The following is a 22185-nucleotide window of genomic DNA, read 5'->3' on the forward strand; positions in this document are numbered from 1 at the left end:
GTGTTTAGATGTAACTATTTAGACTAGTGAAGATGAGAGATTAAGAGAACTCCTTCTACTGAGGCTGATAAGAGCTGCATCATTTAAGAAAGGCCCAGGCAGAAGCAGTGACAAGGGTGATGGACAACTTAGACTGCTGGGAAGAAAGCAGCCATCCACTTAATGCTTCTGTGCTTACACACATAGCTGTCAGCTGACCCTTCCAGTGCCCGTAGTAGGGATTCACATCAGCGGTAATCTGAATCAACAACAACAAAAAGACTGTTTGGGTATAATCTGTTAACTACGCCAAGATTGCCCTGATACAATTGAGAAAATTTCCTTAGAAATTAAGATTACAAAACGAAGTCATGTATTTCCTTTTTAGTTACCTAGCATTCAGTAGGGGAAAAACAGCAAGCATCTAATAAATATTGAATTGTATCAAACTCAGAAATATTCTGACTCTTAAATTATCATCACAGTTAAATCTATCATACAATAGTTCTTCTAAAGATAGTTTATCAATAGTTTAAATGAAATGATCGGTTTTAAAATAAAGTATACAAAGCACTAGCAGTGAACTAGCTGGTGAGTGGAATGATGAGGGTTAGAAAAGGATGAGAGGCAGAGCGACAGTTCCTCTCTGGCTCTTGGTGCAAAACATTCCCTGTCAATGCAAACAAAAGCCAATGAATGACCCTCACAGCCTGTGGTCATCACCTCACTGTAAAAAGCCATAGGCATAGGAGCCCTTGTGTGCCTCTGTATAGTGTCATAGTAACAAATGAAGTAGTAAATGAGGAAGACTCACAACAACTTCTACAGTTAAACAAATGCAGAAGGAACTGAAGTTAAAGTAATGTTAAGGCGGCTAGAGAGGGGTGCAGAAGTTCAGAGCACTGGCCACTCTTGCAGAGCACCTACGAGATGCCTCACAGTCACCTGTAACTCCAGTTTCAGAGAATCCAATGTTCTCTTCTGGCCGCCCGCCACAGGTACCAGGCATCTCACAGTATACATGGAGGTAAAACATCCATACGTATAACAAAATATATATTTGCAAAGTGTTGTTAAAATGCATTTATTATATTTCATCTACAATAATTGTTTTGCACATTTTCCTATTTCTAAATGGGGATTCTGAGCATGCTTAGCTGCTGAACCATCTTGATGTATCCTGCCCCACTGAAAAAAAACCCAACAACCCTCTTTTGAATTAACATTCAAGAAACTTATTTAGTAAAACAGTGACTCTGGCTGTTACCGATTCTAAACTTATCGCTTAGAAATAAACAATTACCTTAAAGATTCTCTAAGCTCTAAGGAGTAAAACAGCATCCATTTAGTCTAGAGAACAGAAGACAACCTGCTGAAGCACAAACAGCTGCAGAGCGTCTACTCTAAGGGTCTAAAGTTTAACTCACACCAGTTCTCTCTGGTCTTTTCCCCACTTCCATTAGAGACAGAATCTGTGAGTGAATAAAGGAAAACAAAATGCAAGGTTCCAGAAATTGTACTGGTGACTGGGTGACTCCTTCAATCTAACCACTAAGATAGGAAAGCTCTGGATTCTAGGAAATTCTGGAGAAATGCTTCCTTGTGTGGGAAGCAGGGTAAGGAGCCAGGAGCTTTGTATTCCTAACTTTTCCACTGCGAAATCTAAAAACAGGAATGTGCTGTACACTTTTACTCTGTGTTTATTTATAAAAATGAAACTCAGATTAAAAACATGTGCACAAATGTCTTGTTCAAAAATGATTAAATGACAGCTATAAATGATTAAATGACAACTATAGTCTAGTTACTACTCACATTGCTAGCATGTTGTATACTTAAACTATAAATTAGAAATATATACATAAAACATTTACTTTGACTTCTAATCTATTTAGAATGAAAGATAACTTGCCAACTTATTACAGAAAAAAGTCACTACAATTTAAAAACAAAAAGCATGTGTCCTCCTTCAAATGCAGCTAATTATATTTTGAAACTGTTAACCTTCCTACGCTTGAAGAGGAGACATTACCTGGAATAATGGTGCAAGTCCTACCTTTTCTTTGCAGCTGGAAAGCATGCTGATAATGCTGAGACAGACCGATTGCACTGAGAGCGCCGGGGACCAGTCTTCTGTTAGGATGGATAAACAGATATGACCATTGCTATACACATGAGGATGAACAGGAATATTTTCACCAGTAAACATGACCTAAGAAAAAATAAAATTCCATTAATGCTCAATAATCTCTATTAAAAACTAAAATATTCTCCACATTTAACAAGTATTAATTTTTAAGACATAAAATAAACACAAATAGATTTCAGGAGCAGATGCTCACCCACTACCAACCATTTAGTATCAACATTACTGTATGAATAACCATGCAGCAGTAGAGACCCCTAGGCTGTTTTCATAGATTGCACTGAAATGTTCTATATTTCTATTGTTTTTTACTAGTAAATGGTACAGTGTATTTATAAGAATGGTTTGGTTTTTTTTTTTCAAATTCTACTCAGTCCTCAGTACTCATTATTCATCTTTAATTCCAGCCCTTGGAAGGCAGATGCAGGTGATTCACAGTCACTATGAAGCCAGTCTGAACTACATATTAAGTTCCAAGCTAGCCAGGGCTACCTTACCTTGGCACAATTTTTTTTTTCATTTTTATTAACTTGAGTACTTCTTATTTACATTTCGATTGTTATTTCCCTTACCAGTTTCCAGGCCAACATCCCCCTAGCCCCTCCCCCTCCCCTTCTCCATGGGTGTTTCCCCTCACTATCCTCACCCCATTACTGCCCTCCCCCCAACAATCACGTTCACTGGGGGTTCAGACTTGGCAGGACCAAGGGCTTCCCCTTCCACTGGTGCTCTTACTAGGATATTCATTGCTACCTATGAGGTTGGAGCCCAGGGTCAGTCCATGTAGAGTCTTTGGGTAGTGGCTTAGTCCCTGGAAGCTCTGGTTGCTTGGCATTGTTGTTCATATGGGGTCTCAAGCCCCTTCAAGCTCTTCCAGTCCTTTCTCTGATTCCTTCAACGGGGGTCCCGTTCTTAGTTCAGTGGTTTAATGATGGCATTCGCCTATGTATTTGCTGTATTCTGGGGGTGTCTCTCAGGAGAGATGTACATCCGGTTCCTGTCAGCCTGCACTTCTTTGCTTCATCCATCTTATCTAGTTTGGTGGCTGTATATGTATGGGCCACATGTGGGGGCAGGCTCTGAATGAGTGTTCCTTCTGCCTCTGTTCTAAACTTTGCCTCCCTATTCCCTGCCAAGGGTATTCTTGTTCCCCTTTTAAAGAAGGAGTGAAGCATTTACATTTTGGTCATTCTTCTTGAGTTTCATGTGTTCTGTGCATCTAGGGTAATTCAAGCATTTGGGCTAATAGCCACTTATCAATGAGTGCATACCATGTGTGGTTTTCTGTGATTGGGGAACCTCACTCAGGATGATATTTTCCAGTTCCCTCCATTTGCCTTTGAATTTCATAAAGTCATTGTTTTTGATAGCTGAGTAGTATTCCATTGTGTAGATGTACCACATTTTCTGTATCCATTCCTCTGTTGAAGGGCATCTGGGTTCTTTCCAGCTTCTGGCTATTATAAATAAGGCTGCTATGAACATAGTGGAGCACGTGTCTTTGTTGTTTGTTTGAGCATCTTTTGATTATATGCCCAAGAAAGGTATAGCTGGGTCCTCAGGTAGTGCAATGTCCAATTTTCTGAGGAACCTCCAGACTGATTTCCAGAATGGTTGTACCAGTCTGCAATCCCACCAACAATGGAGGAGTGTTCCTCTTTCTCCACATCCTCGCCAGCATTTGCTGTCACCTGAGTCTTTTATCTTAACCTTGGCACAATATTAATGGTCTTCCTCTGTCCTAACGCTTCAAGTAAACCACCTAAGCATCCGAACAGGAAAGAGACTATGTCTGCACATCTTGAAATTCCATTACACACATTCCAAGACAATCCAAAGACAGCAGACAGACTTAGGAACAACTACGTGTACCCCGCTTTACTTTGCAATGCTGGGCAAAGAACCTGGGTCAGTGAACGTGCTACAGAAGTGCTCTACTCTGAGCTCTAAGAGAAACTGCTTGATTTTACATAAAATTCAAATTGAACTAACTTGCCAGTCTTCAAGTCAGTTTTATAAGGTGGTGCTACCATATTAGTTCTGTAGTTCAGCAGTTGTTCCTAAATAGTAATCACATCATAAAAAGGAAAATACCAGTATCACCTGAGTGAGGGTGTGGTTAAGAATTCACAATCAGGCTCGGTGTGGCAGAGGGCCATTGCAGGGGCAGGGGCAACCTCTGGAAAGTCTCAGGGAAGGAATTTTACTTGAGCCTAGAAGTTCAAAGCCAGTCTTGGGAAAAATAGCACAACTTTCTCTTAAATAGCAACAACAGTCACAAACATATATAAACTCAAAGTTGCCAATTCAGGACCACAAGTCCCTACATAGAATTCACAGTTCTCAACCTCGATTAACAGAACCTCTCAACCCTTGCAAAACACCAGCTACAGTAAAATACCAAGGAGAAACCAGAGTCTAAATTATGACAGAAACTGCCAAAACGTTTGCTGCTCATAGAAGATAGTCAATGAGATCCACCTGCCTAGAGTAAGGTATGCCCACACTTAACATTAGAATAGACATTGTGAAATTAAAGTAAGCTAAGGTTTTATAGCTATTTTAAATATCAAGCCACAAATCCAACTTTACTAAGATTCCTAGAAACATTCACACTAACAAACCATCAATAGACAGTAAAAGGATCACTTTCAAACTTGCTTTACTTGCTTTTAAGACCTGGCCACGTACTTCCACCATCCCCACAGAAGAAAGGTAGAAACATCAAGCCCAGTGTCATATGAGAGATGCCAGTCCCTTGTCTGACACAACTGTATGAGTCTGCTCTTCACTTCTGAATGGATACTCTAGGAAATGCTGTTCATTCAGCTGAGGTCACTGTTCTTGACCTAAAAACACCCAGCTTTGAGCAGTCTTGAATTCTGTACTTTCTGAGTTTACTCACAACTGCTTTTTAGTGGAATTTTAGAAGTATGAACCACAGCTTATTACAAAATATTTATTTGTAGACTGTGTTACACAAGTTTAGAGCAGGGATTTACAAATGTCGCAGAATATAGATCTGTTCTGGGTTATTCATTTTATCCTAAAAAGCCATTTGGCTAGCAGTGTTTTCACAGAGAACAGAGGCAAAAGAATCCTCCTCTCAAAGGTCTTTTAATTAAGAAGTGTATGAAAATAATGCTCTGAAAGTGCCAAAAATAAAAACCTGCCAACTTTTTAACATGGCTGTCAACAATCACCAAGGTAAATACATGGGTAGCCGGATACAAGAGCCCTGACAACTGAGTACTCATTCCCAGAGCAAAGGAGAAGCAGCATTCTCCTCGGAAAGACACTGTTACCAATGCCCACGAGCCAGGAATCTGTGTGGACCCAAAGGAAAAGCAAACAGAGGAGAAAGTGGAGAGGGTGAGAGAGGGCACCTATGGCAAAAGCAGCAGAGGTCTACAAGCAGAGCAGAGGGCAAGACTAAACAGCTGGAACAGCACAGAGGCCCAACAAAAAACAAACCAAGTTCTCTGCTGGCTGCAGCGGCTCACATCTGTAATTCCAGATGGCTTGGACAGGATAGGATCTTGGATGGACAGCCTACCTGAGCTATGTAGTAAGGCCCTGTCTTAACTGAAAACAAAATTAATCTCAATTAGGCTTTTAACATATTCCATGCATAGCAAATGCAGCCAGCCTGAACTTGGAGTGACCAGACTGAGCCAACTCCCTACACGTATTAAGCAGCACTTAGGGCCAGGCACTTTAGAAGCTTGTCTAAGCTGAGAAAGGCTGCCTGACATGCCAGATGAATTCCTGAAAGAAAACAAACTATTTTTTTTTTTTACAACAGTTTGTTCATGTAAAAGGCATTACAGGTTTTTGCCATTTCCATGGAGAGCTTTAGAACACGCTCTGTCACTCTGGCTCTCCACCATTGTGGTAGAGTAACCGAGGCTGAATTCAACCATCAGTTTTCCACCTTGCTTACTACTAAGTATAAATCAAAGGAGAAAACTGGGCAATTCTGTTGTAATTCAGGCAAGCAGATACTAAGAACTCAAAATGTTGTTTCTGGAATTGTAAAAATAAACTGGGGTTGCCCCATGTAGCTGATAAAACTACGTAGGCCTGACTGACACTACAAGACCATTGAATACAAGTGATCTGAAACTACAATTCAATTCATTTGGCCTCAGGTCAAAACTAGTTATACAATCACACACACCATTCAAAGTTAACTGAAAACTCTATATACTCTTTGCTGCAGAAACCCAAGGAGAATGGCATTACAGAGAGGAAGTAAAGGTTCAACTCTAGAATTTAGAGTTAGAACTTTGTCTCTGTATTTTTAATCACTTCCTATTACTGTAGCTCATTTTCAAAAGTAGACAAGGGCCAAGACAGAAGTATACTCAAAATAATTTTAGTCCACATCTAGTCTAAAAACTTAACGAGGCCAATCTTAAAATAATCTTAGAGGATCATGAATGTGGAGCCGACTAAAATCCAAACGGAAAGACATTGGAGTGATGAAAACCTGCCCAGACAATGAAGAACCACCACTCAGGTTAGGGGAAAAGGCCATGGCATCTCCCTGTCACCTAGGCTGGCCACAAACCCCTGGGCTGAAGCACTCCTCCTACAGCGATTCAAAAAGTACCTGACTCATTACTCAAATTTGACAGATTCATTCTGATAACTGCCAATATCCACAACAGTCTAATATAAAACTATGACTAGACATATACTGCAGTATGCTTAAAGTCTTGACATTATTACTAAGGGTAGAGTTCAGGTAACTTTCATATATAAAATTCAAAAATTTCCCAACATCAAGTATTATAATGAAAGACCACACAGCACTTATTTACAAAGATACAACAGTGTTCCATGGGCAGCTTTAAAAAGAAAAATGTGGGGCTGGAGAGATGGCTCAGAGGTTAAGAGCACTGACTGCTCTTCCAGAGGTCCTGAGTTCAATTCCCAGCAACCACATGGTGGCTCACAACCATCTGTAATGGGATCTGATGCCCTCTTCTGGTGTGTCTGAAGAGAGTGACAGTGTACTCAAAATAAATAAATAAATTTAAAAAGAAAAGTGTTACCTACCAAACAGTATAAACACAATGGGCTGTCTACAGGCGGGAAGGGCAACTAAGTGGTGGTTTACATGTACTGCATAAGCCCTAGATTATCAGTCAGTTTCGAGATTCAGGATGTAAGGGGGCAGCCAGAAAGTCAACCAAACGCTAAGGTGTACTGATAAAAACAAGTCTATCAGTCATCTAGATACCAAAGCGTCCTGTTAGGGACAACATGAGACAAGGTTTTCTCCTGTCTCATGTTTTACCTCCCAGGTGGAGGTAAAAACAGGAAGACCAGCTCCAGATCATCCTTGGATACACAGCAAGTTTAAGGCCAACCCAGAGGATACATGATGCCATATCTCAAGCAACCAAAATAAAAAAGTAATAAGACATAAAAGTATAATATCTGATACAGAAATGTTAGGATTAATAACTGACAAAGGTAGCTAGGGAGGTCATATACATAGAAGTAACACACAGGTATATTTGTTGTTTTTAGGAATGAGTATATATGTCTGTGACAAACAACCAAAAATAAATAAATAAAATTTAAAAATGTAACATATTATATAGCAAATTTAGGATTAATAATAACCTACAAAACAGCTAGGAAGGTCATATACATACAGGTAAAATTACAGACAGATATGGCTGTACTTAGGAGTGTGTGTGTATTCATTCTCGAACAAAAGAGACAGACAGACAGACAGAGAAGACAGATATAGATAGATGACTGACAGACAAAGAGACAGGCAGATAGGCAGGAGAAAAAGAGGCTTTTAGCTGGCCTTGGGATTAAAATCAGGTCCTCCTAGCTGTAGAGCAACTCTACTTTGGAAACCATCTTCCCAGCTTTTTGCTTTGCTTTTTTGAGACGGGATCTTGTTTTGTTCCCCAGGTTAGTCTAGAACTGTCTGCTCAAGGAATATTCAACATCCTGAGTACTGGTGCTAGGGTATACCTCTCCATGGAAACTCTACAATCTGAGCCAAACAGATCTGACTCTGTGTTATACACTCAATCCTTAACAGATGACAGGTAAGCAAATATTGAGCTATCCAACAAGCAGATTAAAGTCCTTTAAAGGCAACCTACTGTCTTTTTAGTCTCTCCATACTCCTCCATTTCTTCATATAAAGACAAGTGTTTGGCACAGCATACACACTCTAGACACACTGAATTAATCAGCCATTTATGTATAACTTAGCATAAACCAATAAGATCCAGTGTATTTCCTGTGTAGGAAGGATTTAGCATTAACTACATAGTGGTGGAAAATGATGACGGCATGCTACCTCAACTCCGCTCCTATACTAACTGAAAAACACCTGGTGTCATCTTCTTTAAGAACGAATGATTAAGCCAACATCATTACATAGGCAGGTAGCTTTTTTTTCCCACAGCAAATGACATATAATGTGAGAAGCTACTCATGAATAAGGGGAAACCATAGAAACCTACACAGGTATGGAACAGCCTTTATGCTTTCAGATTCAATAGTGGGCATTTCACAATGAGACTGGTCTACTCCAGGGACACTCTTACAATTCTGTTTTCCTAAGAAGTCATGTACTCATTATTGCTTATTCTGTAGGAAGATGAAGACTAGTATGTAACAACTGCCAATGTTTCTGTTTCCTCAAACTACCTTATAACTGGGGAACCGCTCTCAAACAATGTTTCAACCACATTCCTTTTACATGTACACAAATCTTATTTGATCCATTATATTTAAAGCCATATGGATGGTGTGATTAATAAAATAATTTTAATAATTAAGAAACCCCTGCCCTTAGAGTAGTTTCACTTTTCTTAACCAATATAAATTGGTATATGTAATGTACAATGCATGGATGGATACATTAAAAATAAGCTGTTAGAAAGGAATGCTAGCATTCCTGAAAGAACCCAGATGTCCTTCAAAAGAGTAATGGATACAAAAAATGTGGTACATTTATACATTAAAAACAATGATTTCATGAAATTATTAGGAAAAATGGATGGAACTAGAAAATATCCTGAGTGAGGTAACCCATTCACAAAAGAACACACATGGTATGCACGCACTGATAAGTGGGTACTAGGAAAAAACCTCACACACTCACAGTACAACTCACAGACCACATGAAGCTCAAGCAGAAGTAAAACCAAAGTGTGGATGCTTCAGTCCTTCTTAGAAAGGGGAACAAAATACTCACTGGAGGTAGAGGGTGGGAGGGACTTGGGAGGAAGAAAGGAGGGGGAGGAGGAAAAGGGGGGGCAGGATCAGGTATGGGAGAGACTGGGATGATATATAGAGGGTCAGGAAACTGAACAAAGGTGTGTAGCAATAGGGGATGGGGAATGGGGTAGCCACCAGAAAGTCCCAGATGCCAGGAAAACAAGAGGCTCCCAGGACCCAATGGGGATGAGGTTAACTGAAATGTCCAACAAAGGGGAGGGAGAACCTGAAGAGACCATATCCAGAGGTTAGGCAAGACCCCCGGTTGGGGCATGGGGTAACCCACTCATCTCCAAGTTTTTAACCCAGAATGGCTCCTGTCTAAAGGAAATATAGGGACAAAGAGTGAAGCAGAAACTGAAGGAAAGGCCATCTGAAGGAGACTGCTCCACCTGGGGATCCAGCCCAAATACTGACACCAAACCCAGAAACTATTGCTGATGCCAAGAAGTGCTTGCTGACAGGAGTCTGGTATAGCTGTCTCCTGAGAGGCTCTGCCAGATCCTGACAAATCACAGCCAACCATTGGGCTGAGCACAGAGACCACAATGGAGGAGTTAAAGAAAGAACTGAAGGAGCTGAAGGAGTTTGCAACCCCTTAAGAACAACAATATCAACCAACCAGACCCCCCCAGAGCTCCCAGAGACTTAACCACCAACCAAAGAGTACACGTGGAGTGACCCATGGCTCCTGCATATGTAGCAGAGGATGGCCTTGTCAGGCATCAATAGGAGGAGAGGCCCTTGGTCCTGTGAAAGCTCGTTTCCCCAGTGAAGGGGAATGCCAGGGTGGTGAGATGGGTGGGTGTGTGGGAGGGAAGGGGAGCACTGTCACAGAAGCAGGGGGTGGGGGAATAGGGTAGGGGTATTCCAGAAGGGAAACTGGGAAAAGGGATAACATTTGAAATGTAAATACATAAAATATCCAATTAAAAAAAAGAATATTATGTTGAAGGTGACAATGAAATGTGACTTTGCTGGAAATCACACATTTATAATCATATACCAAGTTGAACTGTAGGCACTGGGTTTATTTTCCAGAATACTTCATTACTTAGCAGCAACACAGAGGGTTTGCAGGGTTCCATTTTAACAGCATATCTCACAAACTTCAAGGTTAAAATGTGAAATAGGTTCTTACACTTTTGAGAAGAATAAAGAATTCTAGTAACTCACTGTCTTACAAGTCAGGAACCTGGAAATCATCCCAGAATCTCCCCACTCTATCTTCCAATTAATTATTTACTCTTAATACCTCTTAAGAACATTCCCTGGGGCTGGAGAGAGCCCAGCTGCTAGCAATGCTTGTTCCTCCACCAGAGAACCCAGGTTCAATCCAGCACCCACATGGATACTCCGATCCACCACCATCTTCTGACCTCCCAGGACATCAGGCATACTTGTGAAGCACAGACATACATCTAGGCAAAAAATAATACACACAACCCCTCCCCAAGAAAAGTTCATTGTTTTTGTTTTTTTTTAATTCCACTACCCACTTTTTCCTTGTCTAAGTGTTAAACTAGTAACTACACTATGTTTGCTTCAAACCATAATGATCAGATTTCAGTGGACTTCATGTATTTGACATCTGTAAACAAAGCTTGTTTTTAAAGGCTGCAAAGAACACATGAGCGGAAAACCAAAGACAATCGCAGAGACCTCTACCAGCGCACTCAGAGCCCTGCAGTTATTAAACACTGCCTCTCAATCCGCAGAGACCTCTACCAGTGCACTCAGCCCTGCAGTTATTAAACACTGCCTCTCAATCCGCAGAGACCCTCTACCAGCGCACTCAGCCCTGCAGTTATTAAACACTGCCTCTCAATCCGCAGAGACCTCTACCAGCGCACTCAGCCCTGCAGTTATTAAACACTGGCCCCCAGTTATTAAACACTGCCTCTCAATCCGCAGAGACCCTCTACCAGCGCACTCAGCCCTGCAGTTATTAAACACTGCCTCTCAATCCGCAGAGACCTCTACCAGCGCACTCAGCCCTGCAGTTATTAAAACACTGCATCTCAATCCGCAGAGACCTCTACCAGCGCACTCAGTCCTGCAGTTATTAAACACTGCCTCTCAATCCGCAGAGACCTCTACCAGCGCACTCAGACCTGCAGTTATTAAAACACTGCCTCTCAATCCGCAGAGCCCTCTACCAGCGAACTCAGACCTACAGTTATTAAAACACTGCCTCTCAATCCGCAGAGACCTCTACCAGCGCACTCAGCCCTGCAGTTATTAAACACTGCCTCTCAATCCGCAGAGACCTCTACCAGCGCACTCAGTCCTGCAGTTATTAAAACACTGCCTCTCAATCCGCAGAGACCTCTACCAGCGCACTCAGCCCTGCAGTTATTAAACACTGCCTCTCAATCCGCAGAGACCTCTACCAGCACACTCAGTCCTGCAGTTATTAAACACTGCCTCTCAATCCGCAGAGACCTCTACCAGCGCACTCAGCCCTGCAGTTATTAAAACACTGCCCTCTCCTGGTTGCTCATGAAACCCACAGATGGCAAACCACTTGAAGCTCCCAGGAGCATGACAGCAAGCAAAGCCTCTCTCCCAATAAAATTCATAAAATCGTGACTTATAAATACAATGTTACATGCAAGGAGATTACCTGAGGAGAGTCAAAAGGGTATCGACTACTAAATTTAAACAGAAGTTGAAATTTTTCCCCTTCATATAAGGTTCCTGGTGCACCTTCCATGTCTACGATCCACCTAGGACAGGAAAAAGAAAAACAAAAGGAAGCAGATTTAAAACTTAGTTGAAATGCAGGGAAAAGTGATCACTGGTCTGCCGGGCACTGGGCGGAGTAACCAGAGGGTGGTGCTGTACTTCACCCAGCAACTCTCACACTGTGTTTTTTCTCTTTGTAGAGAACTTTTAAAATTTATTATTATTGTGTATATTATGTATGTTTGGGTAAATTTATTGTTGTATAGGGTGGGGCATTCACAACCACAGCACACAATACACAGCTTTGTGACCCTTTCTTTACACCTCTATGTGGGTTCAGAGGTTGAACACCGGTCACCACTACCTTGCGTTTTAATCTTTCTGGCCCCCAGAGCAGGGTTGTTTGTCTGTTTGACGTGTGTGTGTGTGTGTGTGTGTGTGTGTGTGTGTGTGTGTGTGTGTGTGTGTGTGTGTGTGTGGTGTGTGTGTGTATGTACGTATATACGCACACTTCATGTGTGCTGGTGCCCACAGAGGCCAGAAGAGGGCTTCAGATCTCCTTGGGCTGGAGTCTCAGCCTGTTCTGAGCTACCAGCGACACACACTAGGGGGTACCCTGGAATAGGAACACACTCTCTTACAACCCACAGTAATACTCTCTTCCCTATCCTTCTGTGACACTTTAAAGAAATTAGGCCAAGGTCAAAGCCAGGCTTGTAAGCCAGACCTGAAACAAACTACAAACAACGAACAAGTAAAAACTCGAACATATGCTAATATCAGGATCTATACTGGGCTCTTCCTTTCAGATCACACAATCTTAATTTCTTTTAAAAGACGACTTTCTGTAGTAATGAAAAACTTTAGACAGTTTCAAATTCATTAGCCATTTTCCTATTAGAAGCAATGGGAGAAAATGCTATCAACACACTCTAGAAGCCTGCAGCTAACAAACATCTTCCTAATCAGCATTCTAAGAAAGACCAAATGGATCCTCCTCCACAATCTCTGGAGGATTCCAGCAAGACTCTCTCCTACCTTTCCTTGCTAGCTTACTTTCAGCACTTTAATTAAGCACACAGATTCCTATGGCATTTAAGAGAGCTTGTTTTGTAACAGGAATTTATATGTTTTCATTGTTATTCTGTAACCATCTCTAGTCATTAGAAGAAGGGATAGAAGATAGAAACAGCAAAGATGACAGGACAGACACCATTTAGACTTGAATGGAAGTCATTAGGAAGGAGTCTCTAAGTATAGCTGCACATATAATTACTGTAGATGGCCAAATCCTTTAACCTCATACTTCTCTGGTGTAAAAATGTGCTTATTTTAAACACAGGATAACTGGGGTTGAGGATATATATCCCAGCAGTAGAGCACTCATCAAGGCCCTGGGTTTGTGCCCAATACTGCCAGCCAATATCACCCACTCATCTCTCTGTCCAGGAAAATCAGAGGGGGACAGAGAATACTGGGATACGGTTCTACTCATGTCTCGTGTGGTATAGAACTAGAAATGTAAAATGGTAACATGGGCTGAACTGTGAAAGAAATCAACTGAAGTACAAAAACCCTTAAAAACATAACAATTCACTTTCAGAATGTATGCTGAGTACCTCACATGTAAGAAGGATACTGTTGGGAGAGGGAAATGATACTACAAATATACAAAAAAAGAAAACCTCATGTATTTCTGTCACCAGAGCTATACATAGTAAATTAAATACAGCACAAAGCTGTCTAGAAAGCAAGAACACTGTGGGGCGTACAGGTCAGTGGTCAAGTCCTCTCATGTCATGCTAAAGAGGCCTGGGTTCAATACACAGCTCTGTGCATGTGCTCATGCACACACACTCTTCTTATTTAAAAACAAACAAGCAAAAACAAACAAACAAACAAACAAACAAACAAAAAACAAAACAAGGGCCTGGAGAGGTGGCCCAGTGGATGAGAGCACTGGCTGTTCTTCCAGAGGACCCAGGTTCAATTCCCAACACCCACATGGTGGCTCCCAACTATCTAACTCCAGTTCCAGAGGAGCCAGCATCCTTACACAGACATACATGCCAGGAAAACACCAATGCACATAAAATAAAAATAAAATATTTAGGACAAAAACTAAGTCTCTCTCAGCTTCAAAATTGATCTCTCCCATTGGCTCACATCTACTACTCAGAGAGCTAAGCCAGGGAAACAGGATCTCCTGATGCTCCTTCTGAATGTGTCAAGTTTTAGGACTGACAAACGCAATCAATCTACTAGTGACGTACAAAGCAGAGTCTAAATAACAGCAGAGCAAGCATCATTAATTATGTAATATTTGCATGAAATAGGTCAAAGACATAGCTTCTAATACTATGTGCAATAAATTTTTAATCTTTGCTAATTAAAAAAGTAATACATGCTTATAGAATTTTAAAAAGATAGAAAATATAAATGCTCAGGAATAACAACTGTTACACTTCTTGGGATGTGATTTATTCTTATCATTTTGCAGTTTACTACATCACTGGTGACAATACAGTACTTTTATTATATGCACACTTAAATTTCACAATTTTCTATCCTCACTAATAACTGGTGTGCATGTGTACCGTGTGTGAGTGTAGGTATATATGCCATGGTGAGGAATGATGGTCAGGGGACAGCTTTATGAAGCCGTTTCTCACCTTCTACCTTTCCATGGGTTCTGAAGAATAAACTCAGATCACCAGGCCGTGCGGCAAACACCCTTAGCAGCTGGCCAAGTCTCTTGCCAGTCCCGGTCCCACAGACTGACAGTCACAAGTGTGTGCCTCAGACTAAGGATGCGGTGGCAAGGAAGCCGCCCTTCTCCATGAGTCAAGTCCTGAGTCGTTAGAGGAGCAACTGTTACTCCTTCTTAGAAAGAAATGGTTTGATTTGGCATTCTTTTCACACACCTTCACTTCTAATAAAGGAATAGCTATGTACTCTATTCCAGAGAAGAGGAGAGCTGTGTTTATGGACTAAGACAAGCAGCACACAAATGTTGTCTGCCCTTGGGGCAAGGCTTATTCTTTAGGTCTCACCAAGTTTCCCAGAGTAGGCATGGGCTTTCCGGCTCGTCCTCCTATGTCAACCTCCTGGGCAGTGAGGACTATGGAATGGACCACTGCACCCAGCCAGCAAGGCCTGTCTTCAGAATTCTCAAAGGTAATTGTGAATTACAAAGTTTCCACCTTACAAACTGACTACAGACTATAAAGTTATGGCATTTCACTGTCATCCTTCTCTACTGTAGACACAGTGTTAACCTTTCAACACCCTTTCAACTAGAGGCTTAAGGGAAAAAAAGTACAATCTGTGCTGGTTAACTGTCTGACTGTGCTAGGAACTTCTCTTTGTTCTTCAGTACAGCATGGATGTTTGACTTACTGTGTTTAAGGATGGGATTCATAGTGCTGCAGTCTGAATGTAGAGCAAATGCTCAGGACCTAAGTAAGAGCCAGGTGTGGTGGCACATACCTCCCTGTAATACCAGCATTCTAGAGACTAAGGCTAGCCCAGAGTCAACAAATATAAATACATACATATATAAATAATGAGGAGTTGGGGATTTAGCTCAGTGGTAGAGCGCTTGCCTAGTAACCGCAAGGCCCTGAGTTCGGTCCCCAGCTCCGAAAAAAAGAAAAAAAAAAAAATAATGAGGAACATGAAAAGCACACAAAGACTGTTTCAGAATAAAAGGAAACTTTACAAATTACATGCCAATGAGTCTACAGTAAGGTTAAAAAAAGAATATGCAATATATGGAATAAGATCTTTTTACTCTATTAATGTGTAACAGAATGCAAGGATATATGAAGACAGCTCTGTTTCAAAAGATGAGTACATGCTTGTACAACACAAGAAGACCTTTAAGAGTCAAATACTCGGGGTTGGGAATTTAGCTCAGTGGTAGAGCACTTGCCTAGCAAGCGCAAGGCCCTGGGTTTGGTCCCCAGCTACCGAAAAAAAAAAAAAAAAAAAAAAAAAAAAAAAGAGTCAAATACTTACTGGGTGATTGAATTCTGAACGCTCTTTTCATTTAAAGTCATTCCAGGAGGTGGGTCATTCTGCAAAGCCAACAGTTCTTTTTGTAGTCGTTTCTAGAAAATATCAATAGTAATTTACACTCTTTAATATTTTTCCTTTATACAGTCTAAAATAGGCGATTAAATTTCTTTCCAATGCTTCAACCTCTTTCTTACAAGCCCCTCAAAACTCTACAGAATATTTGTGCCTAATCTTTAAACTATGGTCTGTCCTACAGTTCACAAGCAGTGAATCAGTGTTCCAATCCAGTTCCAAAGGACAGCGAGGTATGGAATTTCTTCACAGCGACTTTACTGAGGGCACAGGGCTTCAGCGTGGGTTAGAAATAAGCTGTTCACTGGTCTTCCCTGCTTTCAAATAACTACTATAGTAGTCTGTAACCATGGAAACAGATACGCTTTCCAGGGAAATTATGAGAGTAACCCATTCCACAACAGTCTCCTGAAAAGCAATTTAAATTCAACTCAGCCTAATTCTGTACTTATCTTTTAAATAGGATTATTTGAACATGATTCACTCTGGCTATTTTCACGAACATTTTTCACAATATATTAGAATAAAGTTGTTGGATTTTCTTCCCCATAGTGACTTTCTCACTGGCTTTATGTTCTGCGCGTTTTACTTGCACAGCTTCCAGTGCTGGCCTCTTCCCCTAGTTACCACAAGCAGACACTTCTTTCCCATGTACAAACGTAGCAGAGCCAGGAGTGTGACCCTGTGCTTAGAGTACTTGGCTGGCATGCACAAGGTTCTATACTTAATCCTCAACACTATAAAACCACGACCACATCATTGAAATTGTATGCAAGGTGATAAAGATCCTTTTAAATCACAGTATCTTACTTGAACTCTCTGGATCTCTGGAGACCAGCAAGTGTTCTGAAACTACTGGCCCACCTCTTCAGCCCAACATTACTTATTTTGTTTATTTAAATGTATGTGTGGGTGCACTATGTGATAGTCAGAGGACACTTGAGAGAGTTATTCCTCCTTCCACCATGTGAGGTCTTGGGGACTGAATGCAAGTTGTCAAAGCTTGGTGACCAAGCACCTTTACCCACTGAGCCGTCTGTCTTTTGAATTACTAATTGTTTTATTTTGCACTTATTGTTTTAGGTGTATGAATTTCTGCATATATATATATATATATATATATATGCATACCACATCATCATACATATCCAGTGCCCTTGAATGTCAGAGAGGGGATCCAAAACCCTGGAAACTTTAGTTAGAGATGGCTGGGAGCTACCATGTGGGTGCTAAGAACCGGATCATATCCTCTGTAAGAGCAACAATATCCTTAACTGCTGAGTCATCTCTCCAGTCCCCAACAGTTAATTCTTGGAGTAAAATGAACAAACATAAATATTTATTTATTACTCAAATGGGTCATCTGGTTAAAAAAATGGTCTCTCAGGCTAGTGTAGTAAGATATTTCATTCCAGAACTCAGGAACCTGAGGTAGAGTTACCAATGTGCAGTCAGCCTGGACTACACATACTGAGAAACTGTCTTGGGAAAAAAAAAAACAGGGGGGTTGGGGGGGTGCACAGATGGAGGGAAGGAGAAAGGAATAGAAAGAGTGGGAGAGCGAGAGAGAAAGAGCCTCAAATAATGGGGCCCCACCCTGAAGTACCTCAGAGAAGCCTTCTTTCAATGACCACAGTTTGAGGAACAGTACTGTGGAAATTTTCCACATCGGCAGGAGAGGAGACTAGCTGACAAACAGGAGACTGAGATTTTCAAGAATCAGTTGTTAAAGATAAACAGAGAGGTCTTTTTTCTGAACCAACACTGTGCCCCTCGATGTGCTTACTGAGTACAGCTGGATCCATCATGACTGCTGTGTATTGGTAAAGTTCATAAACTCATCTGACTCACTTTGAGAGCTTGACATTGTTTTCCTTTGTTTTTTAAATTGCCATATGTTTACTGTTAGTAATTTGTCAAGTCTGGAAAAGTTAGACACTCCATTTTTATTAAAGTACAGACAGGTTGACCACATTTTGTGCAACAGTGTTATCAGTGATGCGTCAACAGTGTTATCAGACTGTACTGTATGACAGCAACACACTCAACAGTGTTATCAGGCAGTACTATACTATAGTAATGCAGTCAACAGTATTATCAGATTGTACTGTACAACAGTAATGCAGTCAAGTGTTATTAGACTGTATTTTACTACAGAGATGCAGTCTTTGCCTCTTTTGGTTTCTGATAATTTTTCCTAAAGATCATAGGTATAGAAGAGAGCAAAGATTCCCAACTTAAAGGGCCAGTAAATATCTTCAACAAAATCATAGAAGAAAACTTCCCTAACCTAAAGAAAGAGATGCCCATAAACATACAAAAAGCCTACAGAACTCCAAATAGATTGGACCAGAAAAGAAATTCCTCTCGTCACAAAATAGTCAAAACACCAAATACACAAAACAAAGAGAGACTATTAAAAGTAGTAAGGGAAAAAGGTCAAGTAACATATAAAGGCAGACCTATCAGAATTACACCAGACTTCTCACCAGAGACTATGAAAGCCAGAAGATCCTGGGCAGATGTCATACAGACCCTAAGAGAACACACATGCCAGCCCAGGCTACTATATCCAGCAAAACTCTCAATTACCATAGAGAAACCAAGATATTCCATGACAAAACCAAATTAACACAGTATCTTTTCACAAATCCAGCCCTACAAAGGATAATAGAAGGAAAATTCCAACACAAGGAGGGAAAACTACACCCTAGAAAAAGCAAGAAAAACCTAATTTCAGCTAATCCAAAAGAAGACAGCAACACAAACATAACTCTCCCTCCAACAACAAAAACAACAGGAGACAGCAATCATTGGTCCCTAATATCTCTCAACATCAATGGACTCAATTCCCTAATAAAAAGACAGAGACTAACCAACTGGATATGTAAACAGACCCAGCATTTTACTGCACACAGGAAACATACATCGGTGACAAAGAAAGACGCTACCTCAGAATAAAAGGCTGGAAAACAATCTTCCAAGCAAATGGTCCCAAGAAACAAGCTGGAGTAGCCATTCTAATATTGAATCAACCAAAAGTTATCAGAAAAGATGAGGACACTTCAGAAAAACCCACCAGGATGAACTCTCAATTCTGCTCCAAACCCAAGGACACCTACATTTATAAAAGAAGCCTTACTAAAGCTCAAAGCACACATTGCACCTCACACTGTAATAGTGGGAGACTTCAACATCCCACTCTCAGCAATGGACAGATCATGGAAACAGAAACTAGGAACAGAAACTAAACAGAGACACAGAGAAACGAAAAGAAGTTCTGAATCAAATGGATTTAACAGATATTTATAGAACATTTCATCCTAAAACAAAAGAATACACCTTCTCAGCACCTCATGGTATGTTCTCCAAAACTGACCATATAATCGGTCACAAAACAGGCCTCAACAGATACAAGAAGATTGAAATAATCCATGCATCCTATCAGATAACCACAGACTAAGGCTGATTGGTTTTCAATAACAACAAAAACAACAACAGGAAGGCCACATATACATGTAAGCTGAACAACGCTCTACTCAATGATAACTTGGTCAAGGAAGAAATAAAGAGAGAAATTAAAGAATTTTTAGAATGTAATGAAAATGAAGGCACAACATATCCAAACTTACAGGATACAATGAAAGCAGTGCTAAGAGCAAAACTCATAGCTCTGAGGGCCTGCAAAAAGAAACTGGAGAAAGCATGCACTAGCAGTTTGACAGCACACCTAAAAGCTCTAGAACAAAAAGAAGCAAATAAACCCAAGAGGAGTAGAAGGCAGGAAATAATCAAACTCAGGGCTGAAATCAACCAAGTAGAAGCAAAAAGAACTATACAAAGAATCAACAAAATCAGAAGCTGGTTTGTTGAGAAAAATCAACAAAATAGATAAAACCTTAGCCAGAATAAGCAGAGGGCACAGAGACAGTATCCAAATTAACAAAATCAGAAATGAAAAAGGATATATAACAACAGAAATTGAGGAAATTAAAAAAAAATATATCATCAGATTCTACTACAAAAGCCTTTGCTCAACAAAACTGGAAAATCTGGGGGTTGGGGATTTAGCTCAGTGGTAGAGCGCTTGCCTAGGGAAGCGGAAGGCCCTGGTTGGTCCCCAGCTCCGAAAAAAAAAAGAATTAAAAAAAAAAAAAAAAAAAAAAAAACTGGAAAATCTGGAGGAAATGGACAATTTTCTAGACAGATACCAGGTACCAAAGTTAAGTCAGGATCAGATAAACCATCTAAACAGTCACATAACTCCTAAAGAAGTAAAAGTAGTTATTAAAAGTCTCCCAATCAGAAAAAGCCCAGGTCCAGATGAGTTCAGTGCAGAATTCTATCAGACCTTCATAGAAGAGCTCATACCAATACTATCCAAACTATTCCACAGAATAGAAACAGCTGGAGCACTCCCCAATTACTCCTATGAAGCCACAATTACTCTTATACCTAAACCACACAAAGACCAACAAAGAAAGAGAACTTCAGACCAATTTCCCTTATGAATATTGACACAAAAATACTCAACAAAATACTTGCAAACGGAATCCAAGAACACATCAAAACAATCATTCATCATGATCAAGTAGGCGTCATCCCAGGGATACAAGGATGGTTCAGTATACGGAAATCCATCAATGTAATCCATTATATAAACAAACTCAAAGAAAAAAACTACATGATCATCTCATTAGATGCTGAGAAAGCATTTGACAAAATTCAACACCCCTTCATGATAAAAGTCCTGGAAAGATCAGGAATTCAAGGCCCCTACCTAAACATAGTAAAAGCAATATACAGCAAACCAGTGGCCAACATTAAACTAAATGGAGAGAAACTTGAAGCAATCCCACTAAAATCAGGGACTAGACAAGGCTGCCCACTCTCTCCCTACCTATTCAATATAGTACTTGAAGTCTTAGCCAGAGCAATCAGACAACAAAAAGGTCAAAGGGATACAAACTGGAAAAGAAGTCAAAATATCACTATTTGCAGATGATATGATAGTATATTTAAGTGACCCCAAAAATTCCAGCAGAGAACTCTTAAACCTGATAAACAACTTCAGCAAAATGGCTGGATAAAAAAATTAACTCAAACAAATCAGTAGCCTTCCTCTCCCCAAAGGAAAAACACGCTAAGAAAGAATCAGGGAAATGACACCCTTCATAATAGTCAAAAATAATATAAAATACCTTGGTATGACTCTAATCAAGCAAGTGAAAGATCTGTATGGCAAGAACTTCAAATATCTCAAGAAAGAAATTGAAGAAGATCTCAGAAGATGAAAAGATCTCCCATGCTCATGGATTGGCAGGAATAATATGGTAAAAATGGCCATTTTGCCAAAAGCAATCTAAAGATTCAATGCAATCCCCATCAAAATTCCAACTCAGTTCTGTTTTTTTTTTTTTAAACTCAATTCTTCATAGAGTTAGAAAGAGCAATTTGCAAATCCATTTGGAATAACAAAAAACCCAGGATAGTGAAAACTATACTCAACAATAAAAGAACTTCTGGGGGAATCCCCATCCCTGACCCCAGACTGTATTACAGAGCAATAGTGATAAAAACTGTATGGTATTGGTACAGAATCAGGCAGGTAGATCAGTGGAATAGAATTGAAGACCCAGAAATGTATCCACACACCTTTGACAAAGGAGGTAAAATCATCCAGTGGGAAAAGACAGCATTTTCAACAAATGGTGCTGGTTCAACTGGAGGTCAGCATGTAGAAGAATGCAAATCGATCCATTCTTATCACCCTGTACAAAGCTTAAGTCCAAGTGGATCAAGAACCTCCATATCATAACAGATACAGTCAAACTAAGAGAAGAAAAAGTGGGGAAGAGTCTTGAACACATGGGCACTTGGGAAAATTTCCTGAACAGAACACCAATAGCTTATGCTTTAATTTCAAGAATTGACACATAGGGTTTTATAAAACTGCAAAGTTTCTATAGGCAAAGGACACTGTCATTGGGACAAAACAGCAACCAACAGATTGGGAA

At 40.3% G+C, this 22185-nt stretch overlaps 1 protein-coding gene across 1 annotated transcript in view; it reads right to left on the reverse strand.

Annotated features, from left to right (window-relative positions):
- Ube2w (ubiquitin conjugating enzyme E2 W) overlaps window positions 1-22185 on the reverse strand; it is a 52791-nt gene that overhangs the window by 11769 nt on the left and 18837 nt on the right. Inside the window, exons 2-4 of the mRNA XM_032906171.1 lie at window positions 16097-16188; window positions 12015-12117; window positions 2036-2191 (exon numbers count right to left, since the gene is read on the reverse strand). Coding sequence (XP_032762062.1) covers window positions 2036-2191; window positions 12015-12117; window positions 16097-16188 — 351 coding nt within the window. The remainder of the gene's footprint in view (window positions 1-2035; window positions 2192-12014; window positions 12118-16096; window positions 16189-22185) is intronic.

This window comes from Rattus rattus, chromosome 1, assembly GCF_011064425.1.
Source record: "Rattus rattus isolate New Zealand chromosome 1, Rrattus_CSIRO_v1, whole genome shotgun sequence".
NCBI classification, from domain to species: Eukaryota; Metazoa; Chordata; class Mammalia; order Rodentia; family Muridae; genus Rattus; species Rattus rattus.